Source organism: Sapajus apella, unplaced genomic scaffold (genome assembly GCF_009761245.1).
Source record: "Sapajus apella isolate SASKATOON/1434 unplaced genomic scaffold, GSC_monkey_1.0 scaffold3, whole genome shotgun sequence".
Classification (NCBI taxonomy): Eukaryota; Metazoa; Chordata; class Mammalia; order Primates; family Cebidae; genus Sapajus; species Sapajus apella.
In genome coordinates, this window is record NW_022436943.1 from 13,648,985 (window position 1) to 13,661,806 (window position 12,822).

The 12,822-nt window shown below is 41.3% G+C and overlaps 1 protein-coding gene and 1 pseudogene across 1 annotated transcript in view; both read left to right on the forward strand.

The window, feature by feature from the left end:
* CNGB3 (cyclic nucleotide gated channel subunit beta 3) overlaps positions 1–12,822 on the forward strand; it is a 165,941-nt gene that overhangs the window by 84,220 nt on the left and 68,899 nt on the right. The window contains exon 7 of the mRNA XM_032249930.1: positions 10,767–10,817. Coding sequence (XP_032105821.1) covers positions 10,767–10,817 — 51 coding nt within the window. The remainder of the gene's footprint in view (positions 1–10,766; positions 10,818–12,822) is intronic.
* Positions 4,597–7,323, forward strand: LOC116531206 (annotated as a pseudogene).

A 12,822-nucleotide genomic window follows, 5' to 3' on the forward strand; every position in this document is an offset into this window, starting at 1 on the left:
CACCTGCGATTTCTCATGATCAAACGCAGTGCCCTTCCTAAGAACTTAGCATTCTTACCCTTAGGAGAAATTCTCTTCTCCTGGATTTATTCTCAATGTTGAAGGAATTCTATTGTCAATCCAATCAATCTAAGAAACAGAAAAATATATTTTCACAAGCACAAACCCAAGTCTTATAACCACTACCCCAAACCCCTTCCCCAGCTAACTAGAAGGATGCCTCCTTTCCAACTGTGGCCAGTGTGCCATCCTCCCCGCAAGGCTCAGCAAGGGCTGCACAGAGTATGTCCTGCAATGTCACAATGGGAAGAGAAGACTGAGTGCATATATGGCACCTTAGGTTCATGTAGAACTTTAGTGAAGACAGTTAGGTTGCTTAATCTTAATATTTTCTGTTGAATCTTCAGAAGATCTTAAATTATCAAAAAGCTGAAAGGAATAGTTTTGATATTTTTTCTTCCTTAAAAATTTTTATTTTCTGGAAAGTGTTTTCTCTATTGAACTCATTCTTATAAAGAAATACTAAAGGCAAAAGCCAAGGCTGTAGCAGAAGTCTCTTCAAAATATTCTTTGTGCGGACATTAGAGCATCAGTTAACTCACCAGCACCATCCCCAGAGCCAGAGCTCCCTGGCAGCTTGATGAATGATGATGATGGTGTACAAATAAGAAGTAAACAACAACAAAAAAAGGAACACTAATTTCAACCTCCATTAGACTCACAAGGGGGGAGAAAATCAATGTTTGATAAATGGAAAATGACAAAACCAGTAAAGGGAGACTTTTATTTTCAATTTTCTAAGAGGTCTTTGCACACAATGAAGTGTTAAAACCAAGAAAAATAACCAGCAAAAAACATACTCAATGGGCTCTTTTTAAAATGCATTATCATAAGCTACAAATATAAAGCAGGAAATGATTGCTTTGTTTGTTCAAAAGAAATTTAATGGTTTCTTTAGAGTAAGTAGCTGCTGCCTTTGAAATTTGATTCCATTTTGTTAAGAAGACTATGCATATTGAGTTATCTATTTAGCTATCTATGCCACCATTGGTATACACTACTGAATCATTCATTCATTCATTCATTCATTCAAGAAACATTTATTAAATACCTACAGTTGCTAGGTAGATACATCTACTTACTTTATTTATTTATTAAATAAATGCACCATAACTGGAGGATGGAACTATTAACTGCCCAAGGAAAACAAACAAGTAACAGACAACAGATTGAGATACTAACAGCCACACTAGAAACCAGTAGGGCTTACAAGTTTTTCACAACACTTATTTATAAAATCTGTCTCCTGGAAGTAATGCTACAAAGAGAACAGAATTTTGAAACGAAGTCGAACAAAATGTCTCTTGTATGTAATTTCCTTTATAGATAGCAGAAATTGAGTTGGAAATGACAGTGAAGGTTATTTAGATAAGAGACATATCCACAACCCTTTGCTAAACCTACCAATCACAAAATTCACAGAAATCCTCAGTTTCATCTAGTTACAATGTCAGTTAGGTCTTCCTTTATAATCAAATGCTTTTGGTACTTAATCTTCTCAATTGCTCTTTATAAACCAATCTGAAGAAAATTAACCATTCTCTTCTTTGTGTTTCATACACTTTACTCATAATTCTATTATTTAATTTTATTAAATATTGATTAGGCTAATTATGAAGCAGTAGAAACAAACAGACCAGGGCCAAATTTCACTTCTGAAATTTGCTAATAGTGTTAACTTGAAGAAACTAAACTTACCCTTTCATTGAATACAATCTTTTTCATCCCCTAAAATGGGAATACTTGCACTGTTGCAGGACTTTTCCTTAGTTCAGCTAAAGATGGTGTCCTTGTCTGACCCATGGCAATAAAAATTTAGGCTCACAGACAGATTGAAGGGTGAGTGAAGCAGGGTTTTACTGGGTGGAAAGGTTAAAAGCGGGGGTAGTGGGGTGGGGGGGCGGATACAGGGATCCTCCACAAGGCTGGAGCCCTTGCTAGAGAGCTTCCCACACACTGTTCCAATTCCAGATTCCACACAGGAAGACGAGGGGCCAGGCTCCTCCCTACTGCAAATGTCAGGAACTTTCCAAAGCTCCACCTCAATAGGCAGGCTGGTTGAAGTTTCTCCAGCAACCCACTCCCACCTGGCTATCTCAGTACCCACCTCATAAACCTATTATGAAGATTGAATAAGACACCGAGCTCAGGGTCGGGCATGAAGAAAATACACAGTTGATTGTTAAGGGAATTCAATGAATGGATGTCCACACACTTCACTTTTCCCTCTTATCTCCTATTTGTCTATGTATCTCTCTTTCTTACCCAAGGATAAGTTTCTTGAGAGTAGGGACCATATTCGATTCACTTCTTTATCCTAGGAATTCAGAGTACACTCAAGAAATGTTTGAAGGAGTGAATGAATGGTAATCTCAGTTCAAGGATTTTATTTCCTTGAATGATTATCTAATTGGCATTATAACTGTTTCAGGTAGCATTATTTTAAAACACTTCTTCTATCTGTCCTGTGAAAAATTATAAAGTTTCTATATATTGCCTATCAGAAGTGAATACTGGTCGCGCTGTGCAGCGTGGCACAAGCTCACAAAGAGCTTCAGTGGAACCCCATGCTCAGCCTTGCAGGCAGAGTTCGCAGTGGTGGGTGGGATGGGGACAGCGGCGATCTCCTGAACATTTACACATTGCCAAATCTCCTGTGGACAAACCATCATGGAGGCCAGGACTGTCCCATGATGGGTTGAGCCCCTTGCAGATTCCAAAAATTCTATCCATCTTTTTCACCAATATGATTTGTGGACTCTGATGACCCAAACCTGACATCAGTTCTGGGACATCTAGAAGATACTAAGGACAACAATTACCTTTATCAGCAATTAAAGTAGTTGATATGTGAACTCTGCAGATTACATAACCTTCCTAAGCACCTGGATGTTTGAGACGCTAGATCACCATTACCCATGGGTCAGAATGGGAAAACAGAACAAGAGATGTCTGGAGCCATAGAAGATTTAAATCACTACAAGATGAAGCAAGAAGAACCTATTAGTTGAAAAAAGTTAGAGGATGAAGGAATTGAAAAAGAAAATTTGGCAATATTAGAGAAAATTAGGAAGAGTCAAAGGCAAGACCATTTAAATGTGGTGTGGTGTTTGGGTCAGTGTACGCTTCAGGTAGACTTATGAAAGAGCTCAGGGACATATACAGATCACAGAGTTATAAACTAGGTCTGTTGGAAGCATTTATTCTCAGTGGAACTCATAAATGACAGTACATGACTGGCATGTTGAACTTTGGAAGTTTGGCCCTGATAGTCCTTTTCATAGTGATCTTCAGATCTTAAAAGAAAAAGGAAGCATAGAATATATTTTGTTTAGCTTCTCTTTGAAGAAACTGTTGTGGTTGTCAACTGGGTTATCTTTCTAAAGAATGAAACTGGTATGTATTGACTGAAGTTGCTAATGGCTACATTTTTACTGATTCATATGGGGGAATGAATGAAGCACCAAGACCAAAAACAAAACACAAAAAAATAGGAAAGTAGAACTTCAGGGAGGGGATGATGTAGGAGGTAAATGGCTGAAATTCTTTTAGATTTGTGTTTCTGGACCATGGCTCTTGATACCAGAAAGAAGGGCTTTCCCTGGGTTAGGAGTGTTTCTTAACAGGCCTGGGAAAAATGTGATTGTCTTGAGCTAACTGTCCTTATGAAGAGGACCTTAAACTTAATTACCAAGTTATTAGTATCAGGATTTGCAGACTTTGTAGAATAGCAGGATAACTTTCCATTTGATCCTCCATTTGTTCGAGTGGTGTTACCTGTTCTCTCAGGAGGGTATGTATTGGGTGAGGGAGCATTATGTATGGAATTTCTCACAAAACAGCACTGTAGCAGTGCCTACTCAATAGAATCAGTCATCAGGCAAATAAATGCCATCTTAGACAGAGGCAAAGCCAGAGTGCAGTTTGGAGGAAATAAGAATCAATATAATCTTGCAAGAGCCCGACAATCCTATAATTCCATTGTACAGATATATGAGAAAAATGATCCCTCTGAACATGCTGCCACCTGGCCATGCTTAGAGCATTGAGGCCACACCCCTATTCTGCATTCTAGTGTGGCCCTGGTTACCTCCCCTCTGGCTCAGTCACACAGCTGCCTGGCAGATGACTGGATGTGTTTAGCAGTGGTTGCCAGGATCATGATGATGTGGCCCCAGCCCCACCTCCCTCCCTGCCCTGTGATTTTAGAAGAAATCTGACAGAGCAAATTGGCTGTGGCTGTGTGAGAATATCAGCACAGAAACAGCCCTGGTGTAGGTACAGGAGCAAAACAGGAAAAAGTTAAAAAATGGTAGTAACCCTGAGGCAACCACTTCTGGTGGTTGCCACTCACCTGAGGATACACCCAAAGACCATGCTTGTCCCCTACAACTGTCTGTTCATGACACCATGTTAGCTGGTGGTGTCTCTTTCCCGGTGCCAGTCTCACTAGCCTGGCGGCACCTCACAACCATGATGCTGATGCTGGTCCCAATCTCATGGATGAAACCAAGACTTTCTCATTGACCAAGAGTCTGTGACAACTCTCCCAACAGCTCAATGGTCGTGCCTCTGAGTCTACATCCTTTCAATGAGGAAGGCCCCGCATCATCTGCTTACCTGAAAGATCTGGAGAAACAGCAGAACCAAGAAATTCTGGATCAGCTGGAAAAAGAAAAGAAAGCAAGCAACCAAAAGCAGGGAGCCAAAAGGGAGCAGTTACAGGTTTAAATTCAGTCCATAGGGATCCTCATGTCCAAGAAAGCAGTTATGGACAGCCCTGTATCACTCTCAGCATGCTCTCAGGCAGTCTGAAGGAGAGTCAAAGGATCTGACCAGCCGCCTGTAGTATTCCTAGCAGCATATGGGAGAGTTGGAGCCGGCTCTCTCTGCTGTCTCTGTGCAGCAAAGGAAGGCAGACAGGTACAACAGAGTTAAACAAAGAGAGAGATGCTAGAGTTATACAAGAACAACAAAAGCAATGAGGATCTGAAGCAGCAGAGCTCAGAACCAAATGAGAAGCTTCCAGACCTAGTGATGGAGAAGTCAGGCATCCACCTCAACTTGGAGGAGCTGCAAAAGAAGCTGGAGAGGGCCAAGCTCCTTCTTCAACAGCCCTCAAGCCAGTGTGAAGCCCCTGATGCTAACCAGCAGTTACAACAGGCCATAGAGGAGCAGACACAGCTCGAAGCACACCTGGGGAAGGTTATGGAGCCACTGAAAGATCAGTATGCTGAAAATCTGAAAGGAGGGAGTGCCATGTGGTGGCAGAGGATGCAGCCAATGTCAGAGCAGGTGCACACATTTGAGGGAGGAGAGGGAACACAGCAGGAATCGGGTACAGGAGCTAGAGATGAACTTGGTTGAACTGAGGAGCCAGATGGGTGAACTCCTCCCCGTGGATCCCCCAGCAGGGCCCTCTGAGGTGCAGCAGCAGCTTTAAGTGAAGGCTGAGCGCCTGTGGAAGGAGCTGCAGGGTCTGGAAGGACAGCTCCAAGCCCATGTGCAAGAAAATGAGGGCTTGGGTCATCTGAACTGAGAGCAGGAAGAGAGGCTGCTGGAGCAGGAGCTGAAGCAGAAGGCCAAGCTCTGGGAGGAGCAGGTGGAGGTGTGCAGTCAAACCCTGGAGACCATGCAGAATGACCTCACCATCATCAGCCATGTGGTCTCCCAGAACAGAGAGCTCAAGGAGCAGCTGGCCGAGCTGCAGAGCAGCTTCATGAAGCTGAACAATAAGAACACGGAGATCACCAGAACACTGCAGTTGGAGCAGCAAGTCAAGAAGGAGCTGGGTGAGCTGAAGGAGGTGGTAGAGCTGAAGAGCCAAGAGGCTCAGAGTCTGAAGCAGTAGCAAGATCAGTACCTGGATCACCTGCAGCAGGTGACCCCTGAAAAGGAGGAGCTGCACAAGCAGTTACTGCTGTAGACCCGGCTTGTAGACCAGCTGCTGCAGGAGGAAGCTCAGGGCAAAGTGGTGCCCAAGATGGCCTGCCAAGAGTTGCAGGAGACCCAGGAGTGCCTGGAAGCTGCCACCCAGCAAAAGAAGCAGTTACCAGCCCAGCTGAGCCTCATGGCTCCCCATGAGGAAGGAGATGGACTAGACAGTGAGGAGGAGGAGGAAATGGCACCTCGGCTCATGCTGAGCATCCTGGAGGCCCTGGAGAGTAGGGAGGCCATGGTGGCATTTTTTAACTCAGCTGTAGTCAGTGCGAGGAGAAGCAGGCACGGCCATGTGGGCAGCTGAAGGAGCAAAGGGTGCGCTGCCAGTGCCTGGCTCACCTAGTGGCCTTGGCCTAGAAGGAGCCAGAAGCAGCAGCTCTAGCCCCAGGGACCGAAGGTGATTCTGTGTGTGGGAAGACCCACTGGGCCCTGTAGGGGGCCATGGAGAAGCTGCAGAGCCACTTTATGGAGCTCATGCAAGAGAAGATGGACCTGAAGGAGTGGGCAGAGAGACTAGAATGTCGCCGCATCCAGCTGTCTGGAGAGACAGATACCATCAGTGAGGGGGAGGCCAGGGCATGGCAGGGGGAGCTGCAGGGCAGTCAGAGCGGCCCCAGCATCTGAGCCCTGCGCTTCCGCAAGAAAGTACATCACTCTGTACCAGAGCCAGAGGCCAGTGCTGAAGTTGTGGCCCTGGAAGAAGTACATTCGCAGGCTGGCCCAGGACAATGAGGATATGAAGGTGAAGCTGCTGGAGCTGCAGGAGCTGGGGTTGCGGCTTGTGGGCGACCACAGCAAGTGGCATGGCAAATTCCTGGCAGCTGCCCAGAACACTGCTGATGAGCCCGCTCCAGGAGTCCCAGCTCTGGGTGATCGTTGCCAGATGGCCTTGCCCACAGAGTGGAGCCTGCACAAGTAGAGGCCCGGGAGGGTTCCACCTCGCGACAATCCCACTGCACACATTATGCAGCTGCTTCCTGAGATGCAGAACCCCCAAGAGTGCCCAGGCTTGGGCAGAAACCCCTGCATTCCATTTTTGAAAAAAGAGATGAAGATTACCATCATCCAAAAGCTGGCCACTGTCAGCAAAGCTTGGAGAAGTGGGGCCAGAGGCTCCGCCCCAACCAGTTCCACACCAGCCCTTCCCAGTCACCCCATTACCCTTAGAGCAGCAAGATAAGACCCCTACGTAATGGGGGGAGACAAACAAGTGCAGACCCTTTGCCACCTTGGCCAGGGCTGAGTCCTTAATTTCTGGATGATTATTGTTGTTATTTAAGAGCCAGAGGCTCATAGAGTTTATTTATTTGGAGGAAGCCTGGTGGCCTCCCTAATGGCCTTACTCTCACTAAAGCAACTTTTCCCTCATGGGGGCTCCATTTTCTTACTCAGAGAGGCAGCTGAGGCAGGACAATGGGCTGACTGTAGACCCGGCAAGGGAATGGGCTGCTGGGGGTGGCTCCCCTTTCCCAGTGTACATATCATATCTGCATAATATTTTGTATATTCCGGGGGTAGGGCCACCCACTGTATCGTACATAGAGGAGGTTGGAGCTGGCACATGGGGAGGAGGTTCTAATGATTATTTGTGGCTGGGAAACTTATTTATTGATAGCATGGGACAGAGAAAGGAGGGAGGGATGGGGTCGTGAAGGCCTGGTGATGCAACTCCTGTTTATTTTGCTTTTTATTTTGGAATAAATGGATTTAGCCATAGGAGGGAAAAAAGAAGAGGTGAATACTACCTAAATACACTAACACCTGAGTAGATCTTCTTCAAAAACTATATGTTGGAAAAGAATTTAGGTGCAATTAGCACTTCCTTCCTAAAGTAAGCCTCCCCTGAAGAAATGTTGCTGGCATAATGATGAGGCTTAAAAAAGGGAGAGAGAATTAAGTGCGGTGACATTTCAAAAATAAGCACCTAATTGTTACCGGTAAGCATGCTGATCCTCATAAGGCTAATGAGGCCAAATTTATTTACTGCTCTAAACAAGATAGATTTCAGAATCTCTGTATGGCATTTCATTTAATGTAGCAAGTTTTAGTTGCATTTACATTTATTCAATCACAGTATCATAGACAACCTTGAAAGTAAACAGACAAATGTGCTAAGAACATTCTTCCTGGGTGTGGGGTGGAGGTGGCATTTTAACTTAACTGTCTAGCACTTGATATGAATCTGGCTGTCCCATATAAGCTTTGAAGGAAGTGACAGATTTTACTCATGTGTTACATGATTTATAAGGCTATTTATTTGAATCTGTGTCTATGTCTACCTGTGGCTCAGTAAGCTATTTTGTTTCACAGTAAAAATCATTAAATAAGCATGTCATATATTTTCTAATATATTTCTGTAAAATTTATTATGTGTATATGGGTAAAAATTATAGCCAAAAAAGTCAGTAGTGTGGTGAGAAACTGGGGAGTTGACTAACCAATCTTGAACATTGCTCAAGCAGCAGTTTAAAACTTCCAGACACCTGAATGATAATTGTTAGAAGATGCTACTTCCATGTGCCCAAGTTATAATGCTTTGTTCAATTAATTAAGAGCACTTAGAAAATCCCTTATTACATATAAGTGAAACGTATAAGTCCAATATTCACATTAATTCTTTTGTTTGCTTTTATTTTTTAAATTTATTCATTATACTTTAAGTTCTGGGGTACATGTGCAGATCGTGCAGGTTTGTTACATAGATATACACATGTCATGGTGGTGGTTTGCTGCATCCATCACCCAGTCATCTACATTAGGTATTTCTCCTAATGCTATCCCTCCCCAATCCCCCCATCCACTACTATTCCTCCCCAGGCCCCAGTATGTGATGTTCCCCTCCCTGTGTCCATGTGTTCCCATTGTTCAGCAGCCGCTTATGAGTGAGAACATGTGGTGTTTGGTTTTCTGTTCTTGAGTCAGTTTGCTGAGAATGATGGTTTCCAGTTTCATCCATGTCCCTGCAAAGGACATGAACTCATCCTTCTTTATGGCTACATAATATTAGGTCTGAAAACTCTAGTCATCTATCACTTATCACACATTTATTGAATACCTACTCTGTATTAGACACTGTGTTAGGAACTGAGGAAATAAAGGACAAAGAGATGGACCCTGCTCTCTTACATAGCTCAGAATGTTTAGGATAGACCAACAAAAGAAAAATGATATTTTATGTTGTGAAAAGGCATGTCCAGGGTGCTATGAGGTTCAGAGAAAACCATCTGACAGAGAGGACCGTTAGTCCAAACCTTGATGAATGAGTTGGAGTTATCTGCACCTTTTACCTCCATAAGAAAAAAGGAAAAACATGTTCTGAGCTCTAGGACAGCATGGGTAAAGTCATCACTCTGATGCATTTGAGGGACTGTTAAACAGAGTGGGTTCTGTTCCGGATTGCTCCAGGAAGTGAGTGGGAAACAGAAAGTAGAGCTTGGTAAACTCTGAAAAGGCACTTGCATTTTTTTCTTAAAATCATGTGGAGTTGCAGGATTTGACATAAATGGAGATTTTAAGTGATCTGATTTATAGGGATCATCTGGCTGCCACTGTAGAATGGATCAAGGGGAACAATACTAGAGGCAGAGAGCAGTGACAGAAAGGATAGAATGGACATGAGAAAATTTTAGGAAGAAGAATCAGAATTAGCATCTCCTTCCTAAAGTAAGCCTCCCCTGGTTGGATGAGGGCTGAGGGAGACTACACAGTGTGGGACCACTATGCAGTGTACATGAGGATGTTCATAGCATACTCAGAAGCAGGAGGAGGAGCACAGTTTGGCTCAAGGGAAATGAAGAATGATGATGAATTCAGGTTTGGTGCAGTGGATTTGCTAAGTGAAGAAAACAATGGGCAGTTGCTTACCCATCAACAGCTCAAGACAGTGATATGAGGTAGAAGTAGAGATTTGGTTAGCATCAACCCACATGGTAATCTCTGAAACTAAATGTGAGTCAGATTTCCAAGGAAGCAAGTATGAATAGAAAAGAGAAGAGAGCTAAATCCTGGGGAATGTTGGCTTTTAAATGACTAGCCCAAGAATCCAAGAAGAACATTGAAAAGTCGGAAGTAAAGAATTAAACTAAAAGTGGCATTACAGATTCTTTGAAAAGAAAAAGCTACAAGGACAAAAAAATGTCCAAAAAAAAATTTTAATGCTTCAAAGGTTTTATTCATCTCTTCACTTCTTTACTCATTCACTTAATAAATATTTATTGGGCGCTTAGTATATTTCAGGCACTAGCTAAATATAGTTGCTAAACAAAATCAAACCTGTCCTCAGATAGATTACCATTTAATGGAGTAGACTAATTTTAAATAAATGAACCAAGAAATATATGTGTCATTTTAAATTAGGATTAGTGCCATAACAGGGTGCTAAGTGCCATAAAGGATACTCTGGGTGTGATCACTAGGAAGTCGTTGGTGGCTTTGCACTGTTAGCCTTGCTGAAATGAGAAAAGCGGGAAGAAGCCAAACTGCCACCAAATCGCCATGAGTTAAGTATAAATATGAGGGAAGGATATGGAGTATGGCAGGTAGGCAGCAACTCTCTTGAGAAGCTTGACTTTGGCAAACAATAGGGCAATAAGAAGAAGAAAACGAAAGCCAAACATTTTTTGTTTTAAAATGTGAAATATGGAGAGTATTTATTGGCTAAGATTGGAAGGAACCAGCAGAGAGGAATAGTTATAAATATAAATTTCAAGGCAGGAAAAAAATTGATGAACTTGGCTAAAATTAATTAAAATACAAATGTGTTTCAGGTGGATTCAAATGAGCTAAGGAAACACTACAGGAGTTCTACAAAATTTCAGGTAGGTGACTCATAAACAATTTCAAAATTGCTCAAGTAATTTATTATCATTTTGACTTTAAGTCCCATCTATAAATTTCTACAAATAAAGTTTATACATATGAAGTTTTATGAGACAAAGATAAGCCTGAAGTTTTTGCCTCTCAACAATTACTTGATACATTTCCTTGTATGTGCAAATGGGTAAAATGGGTAATTCAACATAAGATTAAGCAGACAAAAATAAGTTAGTGTCCACATTTAAATCTAATTTTCATATCAATAAATATGGGTTGTATACTTTGTCTTGTCTACAAAATTCTAACCCCCAATTCATGTAGTATGATGTTTATAAGGTTTGCAAATTTATTTCTACTCCTGCGTCTTTCTTGTTCTCATATATTCAAACAAAAATTATTACTAGAAGAGAGCCAATTATTTGGATAACACGGAATCTTCCTTTCCTAAAACATATGTTTTATTGCCCATAAAACATATGTTTTATGTTTTCAAAGTACTTCCTTCTCTAACTCTGAGAAATAGTGAACTCTAGCCTTCCACTTCAAACACACTTCTTTAGTGGCCTCAAAGTTTGTTTAAAAATACAAATCCGGGTTTAGGTCTGAAACGATCCTTGTTGGAAATCTACAATGATTAATAACCCTTTCTAATTTTTTTACCTCCAACTAATTCTTTTTATTAAAAATTGCCGCATAGGCATATTCATAAAAGATCTCTATACTGTTTTGACAAATTCTACAAAGATGATGAATACTCTTTGTAATGCCATAAAGCTTATTCCAAACTCTTAATTTTCTGAGTTTGAATAAGAGCTAAATTAATTTATATATTTAATTTGTGTTAGTGTAATGACATTTTGGTCAATGACATACCACATATATGGTGATGGTCCCATAAGATTATAAGGGAGCTGAAAAATTCCTATTGCCTAGTGACATCATAGCCATTGAACATTATAGCGCAATGGGTTATTCACCTGTTTGCAGGTGATGTTGGTGTAAACAAACCCACTAGGCTGCCAGTCATATAAAGGTATAGTACATACAAATATGTATGGTACATAATATTGGGGATAATGACAATAAACAACTATGTTACTAGCTTAGGTATTTATACTATCCTCTTTATTGTTATTTTAGGATGTACTGCTATAATTTTTTTAAAGTTAATTGTAAAACAGACTCAGGCAAGTCTTTCAGGAGGTATTCCAGAAGAAGGCATTGTTATTATGGGAGATGACAGCTCCACCCATGTTATGGAGCCTGAAGACTTTCCAGTGGGGCAAGATGTGGATGTGGAAGACAGTGATATTGATGATCCTGACCCTGTTTAGGCCTAGGCTAATTTGTGTGCTTTTGTCTTAGTTTTTAACAAAAATGCTTAAAAGTCAAAATTAAAACATTTAAACATAGAAAAAAAGGCTTATATAATAAAGATATAATGAAAATACTTTTTTACAACTGTACGATGTGTGTTTTAAGATAAGTGTTATTACAGAAGAGTAAAAAAGTTTTTAAAAATTCAAAAGCTTATAAAGTAAAATAGTTACAGTAAGTTAAGTTTATTTTATTATTAAAGAGAGAATATTGTTCAATGAATTTAGTGTAGCCTAAGTGTACAGTGTTTATAAAGTCTACGGTAGTATACAGTAATGCCCTAGGTCTTCACTCACTCACTACCCACTCACTGACTCACCCAGAGCAAATTCCATGCCTGCAAACTCCATTCATAGTAAGTATCCTATACAGGTGTACCATTTTTTACCTTTCATATCATATTTTTAACTGTACCTTTTCTATGTTTAAATATGTTTAGATACACAGATATTTACCATTGTGTTACAATTGCCTACAGTATTCAGTACAGTAACATGCTATACAGTAACATACAATAATATACTGCAACATACATAGCATACTGTGCAGTAACATGTTCCTAGGCTTGTAGCCTAGAAGCCTAGGCTTTTATGTCTATACCACAGAGCCTACATGTGTAGCAGGCAATAC